This window comes from Micromesistius poutassou (genome assembly GCF_964030765.1).
Source record: "Micromesistius poutassou genome assembly, chromosome: 18".
In the NCBI taxonomy this organism is placed as follows: domain Eukaryota; kingdom Metazoa; phylum Chordata; class Actinopteri; order Gadiformes; family Gadidae; genus Micromesistius; species Micromesistius poutassou.
In genome coordinates this window covers 763,410-783,409 of record NC_140288.1, presented here as the reverse complement: position 1 = coordinate 783,409, position 20,000 = coordinate 763,410, and the positions used below count along the sequence as shown (strand labels likewise).

Genomic DNA, 20,000 nt, shown 5'->3' with positions numbered 1-20,000 from the left:
GAAAACGACCTGCCTGAAGTCTGAAACCAACCAAGTGGACAAGTGCACTCTGGGAAAAAAGGTTTTTACTCTCTGCTCACGATTCACCCAGAAGGTCTCATCTGTCAGAGGCACACTGGATGTGTTACCTTGTTTTAATGACTCAATGTTTGTGTGATTAAGCTAGAAATATGATGTATAAATATGTTATTAGCTATAATGTTAACAGTAAACATTTATATAATGTGTTTTCTATATGACAGTGAAGTATGACAATAATAACAAACATAATAGAGCATAATATATGTTATTATATATATTATATATTGTTATAAAAGTGAAATAGCGCTTGCTTCCTAAAGACCACAACATTGTTCTGCGTGGTTTGTCTGACTCCTACGCACTCGCCAGACAAACAATGGGGACTTTTACTTTGGAGTCTAGTGTCCATTGAGGTGCACACTGTTGGTAAATCCCTCTAGTGCACATTGGGTGTAATGACACGTTGCGTAGTTTGCACAGAAGTATAAATTGAAACTGTTTGCAACATTGTTGCATGGCATATTCGTGAGGGATTCATGAGGGAACTAGCAATAAGTTTAATATATGATAATAATGTTATTACTAATATATATTTATAAAGTCAAGGCCTTAAGGCCTAACTTGTCCGCGTTTCTGAACTCAGAAACAGCTCCCTTTGTGGCAGCACTGGAGCTATGGCAACAAGCCCCTGGTCTTTTATTGGTTCACCTGCACCTGGTCACACGTCTCACCCTGACCTCCTGTGTCCAGCGACTGGTGTGCAGGTTTGAGCTGAGCTTCAACCCCCGGAAGCAGGTCCACCAGATGGAGGAGTCCTCCTGCAGTAAGATGGTGTCCCCCTCCTCGCCCACCCCCTCCCCCCCTCTGTCCCCCCCCCTGGACAACGCCTCCCCCAACTAGTGATGTGCGATTCACGAACGATTCGTTCTTTTTGAACAAATCTTTTGTGCAATCCGGTACGTACGATTTGTTTGGATATATTTTGACATGTATTTGTGTTTGGATTATATATTAGAATATATTCAGATGTATTTGGATGATATATTACCATATATTTGGATGAATTTGGATATCTGAACAACGTTGAATAATACAAAGTAGCAGCAGGTTTTTTTTATTGTCGGCTTGATCGGGCTTGTTAACTTTTTTGCCGTGCTTTTAGCTCGTTGGAGTGTGTTATTAGTTTACTCTTTCATTTTGATATTACTATCAAAAAAGATTCAGTCATGTTACAAATCAACAAAAAAAACTGAATACATTGAAAGGAATAATATGTAACAATTCCCCAATAAAATATCAACAAATGAAATGACCTATGTAATACATTTTGTTAGTTTTTCTCGATTGTATACACACAAAAAATCACTAAACACAAAAAACTCATGTATCAACTACAAGTCTCCAGACTGCTAAACTCTAAGCATAATTCCATTGTTTTCACACATTTGGTCTGATCAGGATCGGAGGTGGGACACAGACTGAAGTACATGTACATCTGTTTCACCTCATTTATATTTTTATCTTTATTTTTTGTTGGCCTACGAAAAACTTTTTTTTGCAGTCAGTTCAGCTGAACATTTTACTGTATTACAGTTACAAATAAATATTTGCTTTGTTACCTTTTTGTACTTGTGCACTGATTTCATCATTACATCCCCGAAAGAACATCTGTAGTGTTTTTCATTTTCCTTATCAGTGCAATTACTGCACTGTGAGTTTTGCCAAAATAGGTGACGTTGATGTATTCTCAGAACAATGTTGCAGTGTCAAGCAGGCCTCCACATTAACGGCTGCCCTCTTGCCCGCGGCAGGTGAACTCTGTGATCGGGCAACTAAAATGTGACATGTAGTTGCCTGTCCAGGCAAGTGACCTTTTTTTTTTAAAATACACAAAATATAATTGTAATTATCCAATATGTTTTTGAATCATTTATATTTCCCTCTGATTTTGTCTCCTTTGTTCTTCATGTTTCCAAAGAACCATAAACTGCTGCTGCATTTTTTTCGTAATCAAAAATATGGCAAACTTCCTTTTGCCATTCATGTTTTTTTACAGACAATGCTGTGTCCGATTATAACTCGGAGGTTGGACTATTCCGACTTCCCATCAGGAAAAATATAACGGTGCGCAAATGCTGAGTTCCTAGTCGCAAACTCGGTTTCTCAACCCCTAGTTTACGAATAATAATTATGCTCTCGAACACTTTCACATATGCCTTTATTTGAATATATATTATATATAATACACTGTATAAATATTATATGTAATATAATTATTAGTAAAACGGTTATTGTGGATTATAAGGATTATAATTAATAACTTGCCGTACATAACGACTCTCTCTTCTTAGACGGATCATGTGATCCAGGCCACCAGTATGGACTGACTGACCTGGAGACCCACAGCAGAACCACCAGAGAGATTCAGAGAGACAAAGCATCTGTACTGTGTGTTCAGGAACAGACTGTACACTTCAGGGCCTCAGTAACAAGATGTGAGAATGACACGTCCGTGACCGTGAGAGATACAAGGGTAGAGAATGTTCAGAAGAGGACTTTGATACGTTAGATTATGATGCATGGCACAAATCCCAGAATATCGAAAACAACAGAGGCGTGCATCATGGGAATTGTTTGATAACAACCCTGTCCCCCGAGATCATTGGAGCAATCACAGAAGAGAGGTTGTAATACTGGAGCCCAAACTGGAAAAGCAGGTGCTCCGCAGGCCAGCGTGGCTTTTGTATTACTTATACAAATACTAATAAAAGTCTTAAAAGTTTAAACTTTATTAGAACTCTTTCCTTGTTAGAGTTTAAGTGTTGTACTTCCCACAGACTAATCCTGTGCTGAGATTTCAAGGTCAGCAGGTGACAGGTAGAGACCGATGGACTAGGTTGTGTTTTGACGGAGAACAAAATAATTATGGAAGACAAATTTTTTGGGCCACATAGAGGTAGTGCCTGGGTAGTTTGACAGCTGTGATAAAAACATGATGTGTGTGTTATAAAGTAAGGTAAACAACCCTGGTCACACCTAGATCTTTCTGTTAGGACTCACTAATGTTTGTGTGCTTATAGGCATGTGTGCCTTTGTTTGTGCGTGTGTGTATGTATGTGTGTGTTATTTCCAACACACACACACACACACACTTGTGTGTGTACTTTGTAAAGTGAATAGAGAGTCATTCATATTTCAGATTTTATTCCGTTAAGTTACCAGACGTGAATATCCTGGTCAGACACTGGTCTCAATGGTCAGACACTGGTCTCAATGGTCAGACACTGGTCTCAATGGTCAGACACTGGTCTCAATGGTCAGACATTGGTCTTAATGGTCAGACACTGGTCTCAATGGTCAGACACTGGTCTCAATGGGGGTGATCTGGCTGCTGAGCATGTGAGACATCAAACTGTGCTGATGGTGATATCTGTAACACACACACACACACACACACACACACACACACACACACACCACAGACACAGATGTTATATTCGATTTGGGGAAATATGCGTTCTTTCCGATAAAGTTTAAGCAATGAGTAACATTTTCAAATTATTCGTTATGTATATAGATCGGGATATAAATATCTTTACATCTCCATGCCTCTAGAGGAAGTGTCAGCCTCTAGTCTAGAGGAGGTGAGTGAGTGAGTGGTTGAGTGAGTGAGTGAGTGAGTGAGTGAGTGAGTGAGTGAGTGAGTGAGTGAGTGAGTGAGTGAGTGAGTGAGTGAGTGAGTGAGTGAGTGAGTGAGTGAGTGAGTGAGAGAGAGAGAGCGAGGGTACTGACTTGGTGATGACGGTATGTATTTCTCGGTTCTCTTCTTCTTTGAGTTTGAGCAGAACCTGTTCTAGGATGGGCAGCTCTAGGTTCAGATATTGAGCCACCTGACACCACAGAAGAAGAGTTACTACCAACACACACACACACACACACACACAATGACATGGGGGATGGCATCACAGGAAGAAGACTCACATCGTTGCTGACTTCCTGTTCATCGCTGTCCATCAGGAAGACCTTCATGATGTCCTCAGAAGGACCCTGCAGGAAGCGCTCCCATAGGGGCTGGTCCTGACCAGTCAGCTTCCTCCTCGCTGACGCGCACACACGCACACACACACACACACACACACACACACACACACACACACACACAGATACACAAAATCAGGAAAACAAACGAAAGTTTGGCGGCAATTCGGCCGCTGTCAATCACTCACGATGGCGAAAGTGTTTTCCCCTCCTCTGCTCTGTAGTGTATTCTCACTGCGCTGCTGTGGTGAACGCTGCTGCATTAGTTCAGCTGAAACGGATCAGTCACATGATCAGTCACATGATCAGTCACATGGACCTAAAAAGCTTAATGAGAGAAAAGCTCCTCCGTTGCTACGTTGTCATTACCGATGCGGGTTATGTCCGGATCGGAGGTGAATACCGGACGTATCGGACACAACGGAGACCGGACACCGTTTCCTTTCATAGATTAATTACTAGCTAATTGTATTTTCGGTTGATTTGAATGCAGATGCTGACATGAACAGATGAGCACATTGTTGTCATATCGGGCAAAGTTGATTTGTTGGTAGCAGAGATGGACCAGCAGCGGGATACAGTGAGAAGACAGTGGAGGTTTAATGGAGATAATGGAGATAATGGAGGTTTAATGGAGATAATGGAGATCAGTCGACGATGAGTCTGGCATGACGAATCAGATTAGAATATGCAAAACCCTACTACGCGTATACAGTTAATAAAACCATGTATTTCAATCGACACAAAGAGATATGTAGCTCTGACCTCCAGTCTGGTGGAGGCAGTAGAGAGCGAAGTCCTGGGGGTCGTTCTCTATCTGAAACACAGGAGAGGAAACACTCAATCACAGAAGAACTAGCCTACCCGGCAACAGACGACGAAATACTAAACCCCAGAAGCAATACTGAAGCCCAGAAGGAATACTAGACCCCAGAAGAAATACTAAACCCCACAGGTAATATTAAAGCACAGAAGAAGTGGAAATACTAAGCTACAGAAGAGTAACTAGTAGTAGTAGTAGTAGTGGTAGTAGTGGTAGTGGTAGTAGTAGTAGTGGTGGTAGTGGTAGTAGTGGTAGTAGTAGTAGTGGTGGTGGTGGTGGTAGTGGTGGTAGTGGTAGTGGTAGTAGTAGTAGTAGTAATGCTAGTAGTAGTAGTAGTAGTAGTAGCAGTAGTAGTAGTAATGCTAGTAGTAGTAGTAGTAGTAGTAGCAGTAGTAGTAGTAGTAGTAGTGGTAGTAGTAGTACCTTGAACTTGTGCAGTAGCTGTTCTATCACCTGGTGAGTCCTCATCTGGCTGGAGATCCTGACCTTGGTGGGCGTACCGAAAGAAGGAACAAAGATAGAGGTCTGGAGAGAGAGAGAGAGAGAGAGGGTGAGAGGGTGAGAGAGAGAGAGAGAGAGAGAGAGAGAGAGGGTGAGAGAGAGGGTGAGAGAGAGGGTGAGAGGGAGAGAGAGAGAGAGAGAGAGAGAGAGAGAGAGAGAGAGAGGACAATATTATATAACAGAAGACAGGACAAACGTTAAGCTACAGCAGTGATAGTTTACAGAAGACACAACAACCTTATAGTTGTAGAAGTGGCCGTTGATAGAAAACCGATGTTGCTTTTCTCTCTCTCGTTGTGCGGCCGTCTTGCCCCGCCCCCTCCTCCTCTTGACCAATGAGGCGTCGCTCATGCAGCGGAAAAGGTTAGACTCCGCCTCCAGCTCCAGGGGTTTGGGCTTCTCGGGCCGGAGGGTGGACGACTCGTAGATACGAGGGCCTGCAGACGGTGGTCATGTATCAACGCCGAGCTAACGCACAGCTTCAGCATCAGAGCTAACTTCAGCATCAATGGTTACAGTGGGCTAAAACACAACCTGGTTAGTTGTAAATAAATAGTCAGCTAAAACACAACCTGGTTAGGTGTAAATAAATAGTCCGCTAAAACACAACCTGGTTAGTTGTAAATAAATAGTCCGCTAAAACACAACCTGGTTAGTTGTAAATAAATAGTCCGCTAAAACACAACCTGGTTAGTTGTAAATAAATAGTCAGCTAAAACACAACCTGGTTAGTTGTAAATAAATAGTCAGCTAAAACACAACCTGGTTAGTTGTAAATAGTTAGTTAAACTCAACTCTGCTAGTTATAAATAAACAGCTAAAATATTACTTGTTTAATTATGAACAAACACAATAAGTCATTAGTCATTAGTCATAATAGACAGACAAAAATAAACAGTTGGCTAAATAACATGTTTTCATTCAAGTTTCTTTTAAATTCGAGTTTGTCCTCAAGATATTGTTAACAATGAAAACATCAAGCGACAAAACCCCAAAAAACACGACAACCAATGAAACATGACAACAAACTGATGAACAGAAAAGGACAACATCACAACCAACGACCCGACCTGCTGGTTGGCTGTCCAGAGCCGCCTCAGCCGACGTCTCAGACATCTCATCGATCTGGTGGAGGTCACTATACTCTCCCCATCTCGTCATACCCCTAGAGAGAGAGAGAGAGAGAGAGAGAGAGAGAGAGAGAGAGAGAGAGAGAGAGAGAGAGAGAGAGAGAGAGAGAGAGAGAGAGAGAGAGAGAGAGAGAGAGAGAGAGAGAGAGAGAGAGGGGGGGAGAAAGAGAGAGAGAGAGAGAGAGAGAGAGAGAGAGAGAGAGAGAGAGAGAGAGAGAGAGAGAGGGGGGGAGAAAGAGAGAGAGAGAGAGAGAGAGCATGCATGAAATCCCAACATAAATGTGACTAAATATCATTTCAATATAATGAATTAATAAATATAATGACGCATATAATGAATGTATACATATATTCTATGAATACGATATAGGGCTTGTACATCAGAATGCATCATGGGACTTTTCATGCATACACAACAATGTCACCCCATAATGACAACGATTAATGCACAATTAATTACTAAACAATGACCAAAGCACTATCACTAACATTCTACTGCTATACTTCTGAAATGGAGTCATGTACAAGCCCTGTAGAAACATGATATCATTAAATAAATACATAAATAGGATCCATTTGAATACATGTATAAATACCGACCTCTTATCGTCCAGAGGACTGAGGACCGGGCCGCCCGCGTCAGGTGACATGAGCTGAGCCATGGGGAGGGTCTGCTTCTCATCCTGGATCTTCAGTCTGATTGGCCGGCGGACTCCCCAGGAGATGTTGAGGAGACCCTCCAAAGCCACGCCCCCGCCGTCACCCTGGCAACGTTACCAACATCAGCACTGCTGTACTGGGCCTGGCACACGCAACACCACTTCTCAAATGTACAAAGCGTTGTGTGTGTAGAAGGCTTTCTGCTAACACAGTTCAACACACATTAACCAAACCTATTCCCCAACAAGCAGTCCTGATTCCCAAAACCGAAAACCCTGCAAACCTGCCTCTTCCTGTGTTTTAGTGACATCACAAGTGGGCGTGTCCACCTAGACGTGTGACGGACAGATGAGCGACGTGTGCTACGGTCCACTGGGTGGGCTGGTGGACCGACCTATCACAGCACACAGCCAGGTGGACACGCCCACTTGTGATGCCACTAAAACACAGGAAGAGGCAGGTTTTCAAAACGGCTCGTAGCGGCTAATCTAATAATGTATGAACAGCTGTACCTGACAGTAGGTGAGGTGGTGCTGCACGTTGTCCTTCAGGTAACAGTTGTATGTCGTCAACAAGGAAAGAAACTCTGACCTGAAATAAATACACACTGTTACACACTCACACAACAACACAACAACACATCATAACAACACAAGAGAACAACAGAACAACACATCATAACAACACATCACAACACAACAACACCACAACAGAACAACACAACAACACAAAAACACATCACAACAACACATCAGGGTGTCACCTGGTAAGGGGTCTTCCTGCACCTGCAGGAATCACTGGTGGAAGAGGAGGATCCATCTACACACACACACACACACACACACACCACGTAAACACACAGGCACACACACACACACACACCACGTAAACACACACACACCCACACAGACACACACACCACGTAAACACACAGGCACACACACACACACACACACACACACACCACGTAAACACACAGGCACACACACACACACACACACACCACGTAAACACACAGGCACATGGCCAGGGACCATTTGAGAAAACAAACAAATCCTTTCGAAGGAACCTTCTAGAGATTCTTACCTTGATGTCCTCAATGTCCCCCTCTCTCTCTCCCTGCCGCCCTCTCTCCCTTCACTCTCTCGCTTTCTCTTTCTCGTAATGGCTTTCTCCGTCCCTCCTTCTCCCCTTCCCTTTTTCCTTCTCTCTCCCCGTCTCTCTCTCTCCCCGTCTCTCTCTCCCCGTCTCTCTCTCCCCGGTTACAGCCTGTAATTTGTTTATTTTTCAGAAGAAACACGTGGCTACTCGCTCTCTCTCGCCCCTCTCTATAATTACCCCTCTCTCTCTCTGTTATTCTGAGGATGTATGCCACGACACTAAGAAATGGGACCGTCATCTGCAAATACACCTCACTCACTCACTCCTTCCCTCTCTCTCTCCCTCGCTCTCTTTCTCTTTCACTTACTCCCTCCCTCTCTCACTCACTCACTCCCTTCTCCCTCTTTCTTGCTCTCACCCCCTCCCTCCCGCTCTCTGTCTCAGCATGTCTTTCTCCCCTCTCTCTCTCTCTCTCTCTCTGTCTCAGCAAGTCTCTCTCCCCTCTCTCTCTCTCTCTCTGTCTCAGCAAGTCTCTCTCCCCTCTCTCTCTCTCTCTCTCTCTGTCTCAGCATGTCTCTCTCCCCTCTCTCTCTGTGTGAGCATGTCTCTCTCTCCTCTCGGTCTCAGTGGCTCTCTACCTGAGGTATGTCAGCTATGTACCAGCTGCCTCCAGTGGTCCGGACCAGAACTAATTAAACACGCATTAGTTCACAGAATACACCCAGAATGATATTATAACTATATACTGTACCTACTCTGTGTAATTATTATATTATTATTAAATATATGAACAATTAGAGGGGTATCGAGGGGCGAGGTGGCTGATTGCAACCCACTGAACTCCCCCACCCCTCCCTTAAGGAGCCAGAAGGAGCTTCTGAACTGATGTCTCTAGGAGGTCTAGGACAGCGTTGGAAAAATCGAAGTGTCAAGTGATGAGGTTCGTTGATAGAGATTAGATTTAGTCTGTTAATACAAAACTATACGTCATTGCTTACAAGTAAAGGTAATTTTGAATTGAACGCGATTTTATTCCATGTCAATACAATTATTACGATTTGAAGAGCTGAATGGGAGTGTACACATGCGCCACGATTTCTGTTTTGTGGAAAAAGCAACGTCGTTTTTTGACGGCTTTAGCCTGCAAATTAATAATTTTAACCAATCACAATCGGGTCATTTTTGTAATAGTCATCGTGGACACATACACTGTAGGACATGGCAGAGGTATGGTTCTCAACACAGAGCTCCTATTGCATCCATAGTGGTCAGCTATAATCATAGACCTATAATCAGTGGCGTACTTAGACCGTAGGGGGCTCCGGGGGGGGGGGGGGGGTGTCGTGGCGGAGTTGCGATCGGATTTTTATAAGAACAATATAGATATGGGGGAGAAATATAAGGACGGTATTTTGGGGGCCCCAAAAGGCCTCGATGGGGCCTTCCGCCCCTGCCTATAATCACTATCTGTTATATGTATTGATCATTCATCTCGATATCAATCGGCACTACATGCCAATACTTGCATTGCGGGGCGTGAATAAAGGTTGCTTTTGATAAAATGACGGTGTGTAGTTGAATCGCAATAGTTTACTTTTAGATATAAAGTGATAGCCTACTTCTAATCAAACAGGGAAACAACCTATAAAAATGAACCTCTCCAACGCATGGCTGTATTAAAGAATGCACTCACTTATCATAATCCCGCTTATCCGCAAACTGCCGCTCACTACACAATTTCACACTTGGGATCACAAGGGGAAAGGATGAAGCCTGCTCATCTTCACTGGGCTGCTTGAGGCACATCTCAGCGAGGCAAAGCCTCTGAGACACTTTGACGGAACGCCACCCTGTGTGTGTGTGTGTGTGTGTGTGTGTGTGTGTGTGTGTGTGTGTGTGTGTGTGTGTGTGTGTGTGTGTGTGTGTGTGTGTGTGTGTGTGTGTGTGTGTGTGTGTGGACTTCCATCTCGCCAGCGGTTTATGTCGAAATCCGCTTCCCCGGGTTTAAGGCTCTCGGAAACATGCAGATGTAGTGGACCAGCCTACCCAGTGGACTGTAGCAAACGCTGCTCCTCTAGCCTCCATATATCTAGGTGGACACACCCACTTGTGATGTCACTATGGCACAGGGAAGGAATGCTTTTCAGACGGCGTGTACCAGCTAACCACACCGCGGCATGACATGAGCCCTTTACATTGTTCTACTTCAGAATGCGTAAAACATATACGTCATATAATGGTCTAAAGCAAAGGGAAAAATCGAAAACGCATTATATCACCCCTTTAACGCTTTTCAGGGGATTCGATAACAACATGAGTATAGATGATTTGGTTTGCAAAGAAGCACGTTTTTAAAAGAAAGGCTGCAAACCGGAGAGATTTCGAAATAAGGGGCCTCATCTCAGCCTACCGCTTGTATGGCTGCCGGCATCAATAAGTGTTGCTTTACCGCCCCCTGCTGGACTGTCCCGGGTCAACAAACCAGGAAGGCTCACAGAATGCAACATTGATATAACATAGAAACACTGTGTTGTTTAGAATATTAATCATGTTCATAACAACAGTACTACTACCATAGTACTTATATACTATAGTACTATTAACCCTACTTTTGTAGTGGTAGAACTATAGTTGTACTACAACACACACACACGCATATATATATATATATATATATATATATATATATATATATATGTATGCATAAATAACTGAGGTGGTGTTGAGTGTGTGTATTTTTGAACAACCATGTTACATCATGATGATTATATTAATATAACATAGAACCGCCCTGTTGTTATGAATATGATGATTCAATTAATATGAATGCGAAAACACGCTTGTCTAGTTTTTACCTGCGTGTTTGCTCAAGCATGAGTTGTCCTCTGTGTGTGTGTGTGTGTGTGTGTGTGTGTGTGTGTGTGTGTGTGTGTGTGTGTGTGTGTGTGTGTGTGTGTGTGTGTGTGTGTGTGTGTGTGTGTGTGTGGGGGGGGGGGGGGGGGTGTGTCTCTGCACTTTAACCCATCTATAGTCATGTATTCAGAATCCCTCACGCTATTGGTTCAGTGATCTTCATTGTTTAACAGCAGGGTTCAAAGGTCACATGGGAGGGCCTTCACACACTTCCCTCTCTCTCCCCCCTCTCTCTCCCCCCCTCTCTCCCCCCCCCCCCTCTCTCTCCCCCCCCTCTCTCCCTCACAGTCTCTCTTGTAGCAAAAAAAAACATTTGTTGACATCAGGAACAATAAAAGTGAAAGTATAAAGCTGTGCTATGCCATGCTAACACCACAGTGATGAGCTCAAAACGGTCAACTAGCAAATCAAATACAGCTGATGAATGAACTTTGTGGTCGGTGGATTCCTCTCGTCAGTTTCAAAATGAACACACCTGAAGAAAGACATGTTCGGTCAAATCAAATATTAAACTCAACCGTTTACAAGCTCGCTCCAGGAGACATAGACAGTGAGTTAAAGTCACCGTGCGTGTGTCTGCACTACAGTGTCACTATTTCTACAGTACAGTTGTTAGCATTTCAACGCTACAGGATTGGTATTGTTACGTAGCTAGTCCAGTCCGTCTTAACCTGGAGACTAAAGTGTGCCTACCTTCAGTTCACCTCCACCACGGAGCGTCTGCACCCAGCGCCCAGCCCTGCAGGGTGTGTTCGTGTGTGCACGTGTGTGCATGAACGCACCGCAAAATGCATGTTGCTCCCTCTGCTGTAACCCGCCCCGGTTTGTACCGGCAGGATAGCTCTGTACCTGAGCCAGAAGGTTAGCACGTAGCTTAGCCCGCAGGTTAGCACATAGCTTATCTGGCAGGTTAGCATGTAGCTTAGCTAGTAGGTTAGCATGTAGCTTAGAGAGAATGTTAGCATATAGCTTAGCTAGCAGGTTAGCATGTAGCTTAGCGAGAATGTCAGCATATAGCTTAGCTAGCAGGTTAGCATGTAGCTTAGCCAGAAGATTAGCATGTAGCTTAGCCAGAAGATTAGCATGTAGCTTAGCCAGAAGGTTAGCATATAGCTTAGCTAGTATGTTAGCATGTAGCTTAGCGAGAAGGTTAGCATATAGCTTAGCTAGCAGGTTAGCATGTAGCTTAGCCAGAAGATTAGCATGTAGCTTAGCCAGAAGGTTAGCATATAGCTTAGCTCGCAGGTTAGCATTTAGCTAACCTGGTCATTTAGGAAGCTGTTAGAATGTAGCTTATCTAGCTAGTTAGCATGTTGCTTAGCTAGCAGGTTAGCATTTAGCTTAGCCAGCTGTTTAGCATTGATCGTAGCCAGCTGGTTAGCATTTAGCTCAGCATGCATAGGAGCTTAGCCAGATTGTTAGCAGGCTATTTAGCTTAGCAAGCTGATTGGTCAAATTCAGGTGGAATATTGATGCAGGTCAGAAAATGCCAGAGCAGAAAAAAACAGCCTTCTGTCTCTTTAAGAACGCTATCATCACGTCTATTTGCTTTAGTCTGCTTGCTCTTCCAGTACTCTAGATAAGAACATAACCGTATGAGTTGAACAGCTCCAATAAAGTAATGTAGAATTAAAAAGTGTTATCTTCTCTTATGAAACAGAACAACTTCAAGACTGTATTACCTTGAACTCAAAATATGTTTTAAATCACTTTTTATGTACTATTTGTAAATATCAAACTATTTATCAGGCACCATCATCCAAATGGACTGTGGACATGGGGATGTGAGTGTAAACAGTCTGCTGAATGACTAGAGTGCTGTATGGTAACTTGGTCAGCACTACGTCTGAACCAGCCCCCAGGAGGCACAACTCCTTCAAAGCCATTTAAAGCAAACCGTGGAATCGATGAAACTGTTTGTCAGCAAACACATCTTGGATTCTGAATCAGGTATCATTGGACAGATGGATTGTTTCTTTTCTTTGTGTTCGTGATCCATCGTGTTACTTTAAATACAAACATCATTTATAATCAACCTACAGACTAAGTGAGAAGGAAAGGGATAATGTAATATAAGGAACAAGCCCTGATTAAAGAAGCTCTACCACCTTGCAGAGCAGTACTGTACACGTTGTTAACCACCTAGAAGTCTCTGGCCCGTCCACTTTACGGCCGGTATGAGGGTTAGTTAGCAACTGTGGGCTTGAATTCAGTTTTGTAGTTTTTGTGTAAAACGATCAGGTCAATGATTGCACATGGCTTGGTTCCAGGTGAATTCTTGGCAGAATGCTGCCAGGAGACATGTCTCTTGTGTCGCTGGGGACAGCTGGACGATGTCCCGCTGGGGACAGCTGGAGTGTTCCTCCTGTGGACGGAGCCTAAAGGTCACAGATGTCATCTGCTGTTAAGCCTGTTGGAAACGGTCACCATGTGGCAGTGGAAGTCGAAGCATGCAAACTGAAGAGCCAGTCCTAAATACTACGACGACAAACCATTGATAGTATCTACTGATGCATCGTAGCCGGCGTAGGAGCTCTGCTACTACAAAGCACGACGCAGAGTGCTATCCAGTCACACTATGGAAACTGCGGAAATAAACTAGCCTACGGCAATATAGAAAAGGAGACACTAAGCAGTGTTTTGCTCTGAAACGTTTTGTGAATATGTTTACAGAGGAACAGCAGTACAGAGACAGATCATAAGCCACTTAACGTCTCTCACAGACACCACTAGGTGAAGCTCAGCTGCACTTACAACGTTCAATGCTGTGATGTATGATCTTACATTTGAATTCAAGCCTAGCAAACACCTAGTAGTAGCCAACACATTGAGTAGGGCTAGCTTACGCAATGCCAAAAGCACCACAGATGAAGATTTGCCAATCAATTTGGATAGATCCAGATGCACAGACGCCAGTGACCAAAATGGGCTGAAATGGCTGAGAAGTGCCTCTCTAGCTATCCTTCATCCTTCAGTGTTGAAGGATGAAAGGAGGAGAGTGATGAAGGAGGAGGAGAGTGATGGAGGAGGAGGAGAGTGATGGAACGGTTACAGCAGCAAGTTCATGTGAATCTGGCAAAGCCACCCAAACACTTCAAGGGGTGAGAAAAGTGAACGAAGAAAACTTATTGGTGGGTGTTGAAAAATGTTAGAGACGTACACGAGTTGGCCTTGCATGCACATAGACATTGAGACTTGTGTGCAGAACTGTGAGATTGCCAGCGACCCAAGGAGCCATTGAGACCGCATGACAAACATTGTGTGTTCTTAATGGCTCATGGACTCAATGGCTTATTCTTTCATTGAGGACACACTGAAAGGCAAAGAATACAAACACTACAGGGTGCTGGAGTTTGGATTTCACTGCACAAAATGTCAGTTATGACGTTTACAGAGCAAAGAGAACGAACAGCTTCACATGCATAGCAGAACCACAGAACATCATTCATCTAAGGGCGTATTCACACCAGGAAAGTCCTTTAGTTTGCTCCCTTTGGTCCGAACCAAAATACAATGTTTACTTTTTGGTTTGCTGCGGTTCCTTTTCATGTTGCAATTTTCGCAACAGTCCCAGAATTTGTCAACAAACCCACATGTGTGCAAAGACCGTTCAATCATTGGACAAAAGGGTCTGGGGCGGGGTAAGGCGGTAAGGCGGTAAAGAAAACAAAAGGGGGAAAACCGAGACCACCTCTCCGGGGTCTCGGTCCGACTGTTTGGTCCGCTCCAGCGGTCGATGGTTTGTGTTCACATCAGCCCAAAAGGTCCGCACCAGCGATTCCTTTGGTTTGGTTTGAACCAAACCAGGCAGGTGTGAATACGCCCTGAGTCGAGGTGTTTTTTTCTTCCATATAGTTGAGGAAAAAGTCTTTAACTCTACAAAGCTGTAGAAGGACATGGATCTGGATATGAACCAGGATTTTTTTGATCAGCTTTTAAACAGGTTGCGCAAAACAAAGAGTTTCCATGTACAATGTGGCCTCCCATTCAGAGAGCAGCTTGTCTCTGGAATCCAGTCGATCATTCGTGCTCAGGTACAGCCTTCTCAGACTAGAGGAGTTTCAGCTGATTGAAAACATATATTTATATTTTATATAAATGATTAGGAAATACAGAAACAGAATTCTGTAAGCTGAGATTCCACTTGTGAAGCTGACTCTGAACTTCACCAGCGTTTCCAGTGACTGCAGGTGTAAAGCCTAATTCATAATGGATGACAGAATAATTTATAATTCTGAATAATTTAGCTTCTATGTCATTTATTTCATCAACTCAGATCTTTCTAATATGAGGCAGAGACTAGGGTTCAAAATAAAAAAGTTATTTTTTTTGGCCTATACTTTTCAATGGGCCTGCATCCTTGTCACCTGACTGTCAAGGTCGCTATGGTGGTTGCTATGGACCGCTATAGAACAACGCCTCCCGAGTGTCGCCGAGGCGATGACCCTCTCGTACGTGAGAGGTTGTTGTACATGCTCGCTGTGCATTGACTATTTCTGTTGTTGAGCGTCAAATGCTCCGTTGAAAGCATTGGAAACACAAGCCGTTGCTAGAACTGTATCTAACGTCGTTGAGAAGACATAGAAGAGATTTCTGGTCTGTGTTTTGACCACTTAAATATTTAAAATATCTGTATCTGAATTAAAAATGAATTAAAATTTGAATATTCATAGAATAATGAAAGTTTTTTTCATTTCAATGAGGTGAATTCCGAGGACCAAGTATAATATTTCAATGTTATGAATGAAATGGTTAAAAAAAAATCTATTTTCAAATACCAAACATGATGTCAGTGATTTGCTTCCATAAGGTCGTCGCAGCGATGTTCTCAGAGAAGGACACGACATTGACGTCCACACCTCTGGCGCTCTGTGGTCGTGAGCTACGGCACAGCGATTTGAATGTTCCTCGTGTGTTAAGTGTTATCCGCTTACCACTAGATGGTGCTGTTTACTCACTGACATGGGCCTGAGGAGAGTCATATTAACGAGCAGGTAGGGGTTAGACAGTACAGAGACAGGTCATTAAGGAGCAGGTAGGGGTTAGACAGTACAGAGACAGGTCATTAAGGAGCAGGTAGGGGTTAGACAGTACAGAGACAGGTCATTAAGGAGCAGGTAGGGGTCCTCTCCTCCTCTCCTCCTCTCCTCTCCTCCTCTCCTCCTCTCCTCCTCTCCTCCTTTCTGTTCTCAGAGGAGGACGTTATTGACCTCCACTCCTCAGGACAGGCGGTGACACCTGAAGCGCTGTGTGGCTGTGAGCTACGGCCCAGAGGTCTGAACCCGGCGTGTCTCGTCCCTCCCCCTGCCGGTCGGCCCAGCAGCCTCTCCTCGTGCTTCACTAATGAATCACCGCCTGGCAGCCAACCCGCTCCCACTGGCAGCTCAGCACACTGAGAACTGAATCCCACCTCGATCAGGGAACATTGGTGATCTCCTACGGCTTACATCTGTTCTATAACTTTATCCGGTTAAAAATAAAAAGACTGTACCCTACAATGACCAGGCCTCTTCATCAGTGAAGAGAACCATGGCTCTTCATCAGTGAAGAGAACCATGGCTGATGAAGAGCCATGGTTCTCTTTAGTAACTGATGAAGATCAGTTACTAAAGAGAACCATGGCTGTTCATCAGTTACTAAAGAGAACCATGGCTCTTCATCAGTAAAGAGAACCATGGCTCTTCATCAGTTAACTGAAGAGAACCATGGCTCTTCATCAGTTACTAAAGAGAACCATGGCTCTTCATCAGTAAAGAGAACCATGGCACTTCATCAGTAAAGAGAACCATGGCTCTTCATCAGTTACTAAAGAGAACCATGGCTCTTCATCAGTAAAGAGAACCATGGCTCTTCATCAGTAAAGAGAACCATGGCTCTTCATCAGTAAAGAGAACCATGGCTCTTCATCAGTTAACTGAAGAGAACCGGTCGTCTTCATCAGTGAAACAGTATTGACAGAAGAACATCACTCCATTTCATCCATTGTATGGTGTGTACATGATAAGTTGTGTGTAGGTGTGCGTATCTGTGTGTAGTTGTGTGTTTATGTGTGTAGTTGTGTGTAGCTATGTGTCCTTTGGTCAACAAACTGTTCCAATGTAATTCCTTTCCTAAAATACCCCAACAGGTGTGGACCTGTATGTGTGTGTGTGTGTGTGTGTGTGTGTGTGTGTGTGTGTGTGTGTGGGGCTGTGTACATCAATATATGTATATAGATGTATATATATGCATGCATATATATAGAGAGAGAGACAGAGAGAGAGAGAGAGAGAAATAAGAGAAAGAGAGAGAGAGAGAGAGAGAGAGAGAAATAAGAGAAGAGAGAGAGAGAGAGAGAGAGAGAGAGAGAGAGAGAGAGAGAGAGAGAGAGAGAGAGAGAGAGAGAGAGAGAGAGAGAGAGATCTAGCCACAGTGACGAAACTGACGACAGCCAAGCTCCCACCTGCTGCTGTCTATCACACACACACACACACACACACACACACACACACACACACACACACACACACACACACACACACACACACAGACACACACACACACACACATACCCAGAAACACAGAAACAGTCTCTCTCTCTCCCTCGCTCTCTCTGCTGAGTGCAGTGACGGAAGGTTCTTATCTCTATAGGATCACAGCAGAGTTCTGGACCGGAAAAAACTTCCTACAACCAGACATAACCAGTTAGAACCAGTTAGAACCAGACAGAACCAGACACAACTGTAGATGACCAGTTTGAACAAGCTACAAACGGACAGATCCAGTTATAAACAGACAAAGAGAAAGAACCAGCTAGGATGAAGACGAGAGGAAGTCTGAATATCTACTTCCTGTTGATACTGGTGGATTGGGTCTACGCCATTCAGAAAGGTAAACTCAGTCTATCTATCTATGTTTCTATATATCTATATATCAATTTAAACACATATGACATATGATTATCAAGGCATTGTTGTAGTAACATGTAATACAAAAATATATTTTGATTAATGCTGCTGAAAAGTACATGAAAAGTACATGAGTACTTCTACAATACATTTCCATATTGTGTCACAGTATATGAACAGAGATGAGATACGGATAGTCTGCACACCGTTCTGTAACATGAAGGAGTCAGTGTTCTCTGCTTACCACTAGATGGTGCTGTTTTCTCACTGACATGGGCCTGAGACAGGTCATTAAGGAGCAGGTAGGGGTTAGACGGTACAGAGACAGGTCATTAAGGAGCAGGTAGGGGTTAGACGGTACAGAGACGGGTCATTAAGGAGCAGGTAGGGGTTAGACGGTACAGAGACAGGTCATTAAGGAGCAGGTAGGGGTTAGACAGTACAGAGACAGGTCATTAAGGAGCAGGTAGGGGTTAGACAGTACAGAGACAGGTCATTAAGGAGCAGGTAGGGGTTAGACAGTACAGAGACAGGTCATTAAGGAGCAGGTAGGGGTTAGTACAGAGACGGGTCATTAAGGAGCAGGTAGGGGTTAGACAGTACAGAGACAGGTCATTAAGGAGCAGGTAGGGGTTAGACAGTGAGTACAGAGACAGGTCATTAAGGAGCAGGTAGGGGTTAGACAGTACAGAGACAGGTCATTAAGGAGCAGGTAGGGGTTAGACAGTACAGAGACAGGTCATTAAGGAGCAGGTAGGGGTTAGACGGTACAGAGACAGGTCATTAAGGAGCAGGTAGGGGTTAGACAGTACAGAGACAGGTCATTAAGGAGCAGGTAGGGGTTAGACGGTACAGAGACAGGTGATTGAGGAGTTTCTCTCCTCTCTCTTCTCCTGTCCGTCCTTTCCATTCTTCCCTCTCCTCTCCTCTCTCCTCCCCTCCTCTCCTCTCCACTGTCCTCTCTCCCATATCCTATCCTCTGTCACCTCTCCCACCTCCTCTCCTCCTCTCCTCCTCTCCTCCTCCCCTCCTCTTTCTCCTCTCCTCCTCCCCTCCTCTCCTCCTCCCCTCCTCTTCTCCTCTCCTCCTCCCCTCCTCTCCTCCTCCCCTCCTCTTCTCCTCCTCTCCTCCTCTCCTCTGCTCTTCCTGTTCGTTGACTCCTGAGGAATGTGAGGAATGCCAAGCAGCTGGCCTCTCTCTGGTCCTCAACAACATCCTGCTGACAAACATCATCTCTTTAGTTTCATCCGGTCGTCACGGTGATAGAGTGACCGTTGGTCGTCACGGTGATATGAAATAACAAAAAGACGTGTTGCCATTGGTTGACAGCGCCTCGCATCGTGACGCTGCTGGAGACGGTGGACGTCCTGTTGGACCACAACGCCTCCTTCATCTGTGAGGTGGAGTCCCGCCCCCCCCGCCGACATCACCTGGACCCGGAACAACCAGCCAATCCTGTAAGAGCAGGCCGTAGCCCCGCCCCTTCCCTTATCAGCAAACCTGTCAGATTATCTGTGCTTCCTGTCATGGTCTCCACGTCCTGCCGTGGTCTCTACTTCCTGTCGTGGTCTCTACTTCCTGCATATGGGTCCCACTGTGTCCTAACCACTTTTCCTTGACCTCCAGGGAAAATGTAACGAGGTCAAGGAAATATTGAGAAGAGAATTCATAAGGACTAAGGGAAAGACCCCTGTGGTTGTGGAGCGACAGAGGATGTTGTGGATGTGGTGATGGACCGGGGATGGACTAAAAGCGCATCATGTTGTCTCACGCAGGATATGTGAACTTGGACAACCCGGGGAAAAATATCACTTCATGACCACCGTGGTGGCCGAGGCCTTCTGTCCACTCATATGTATCTACATTAATCCCAAAAAGTATGAATATATGATAATAATTTTGTTGTTTTGGTGAGTGTCAGATGGT

At 44.3% G+C, this 20,000-nt stretch overlaps 3 protein-coding genes across 3 annotated transcripts in view; 2 read left to right on the top strand and 1 right to left on the bottom strand.

Annotated features, from left to right (window-relative positions):
• The window catches only part of LOC311363421 (cystatin), an 11,986-nt gene extending 10,334 nt beyond the window's left edge, over positions 1-1,652 (top strand). Inside the window, exons 4-5 of the mRNA XM_084483366.1 lie at positions 1-61; positions 772-1,652. The exon at positions 1-61 is cut by the window's left edge and continues 41 nt beyond it. Of these exons, the coding sequence (XP_084339492.1) occupies positions 1-61; positions 772-921 (211 nt within the window). The 3' untranslated portion in view covers positions 922-1,652. The remainder of the gene's footprint in view (positions 62-771) is intronic.
• A 1,556-nt stretch (positions 1,653-3,208) lies between these two features.
• On the bottom strand, positions 3,209-11,999 carry rassf6 (Ras association domain family member 6). The gene is made up of 11 exons (XM_084483365.1): positions 11,881-11,999; positions 7,937-7,992; positions 7,686-7,764; positions 7,114-7,277; positions 6,454-6,548; positions 5,621-5,820; positions 5,306-5,407; positions 4,825-4,876; positions 4,003-4,121; positions 3,814-3,911; positions 3,209-3,451 (listed from the first exon to the last, which is right to left on the bottom strand). The coding sequence occupies exons 1-11, from the start codon at positions 11,959-11,961 to the stop codon at positions 3,379-3,381; spliced, it is 1,119 nt and encodes a 372-aa protein (XP_084339491.1). The 5' UTR covers positions 11,962-11,999; the 3' UTR covers positions 3,209-3,378.
• Positions 12,000-17,984: 5,985 nt separating this feature from the next.
• Positions 17,985-20,000, top strand: part of musk (muscle, skeletal, receptor tyrosine kinase) — a gene marked incomplete at its 5' end in the record, with an annotated part of 17,666 nt that continues 15,650 nt past the window's right edge. The window contains 3 exon segments of the mRNA XM_084483227.1: positions 17,985-18,057; positions 19,404-19,486; positions 19,488-19,531. Of these exon segments, the coding sequence (XP_084339353.1) occupies positions 17,985-18,057; positions 19,404-19,486; positions 19,488-19,531 (200 nt within the window).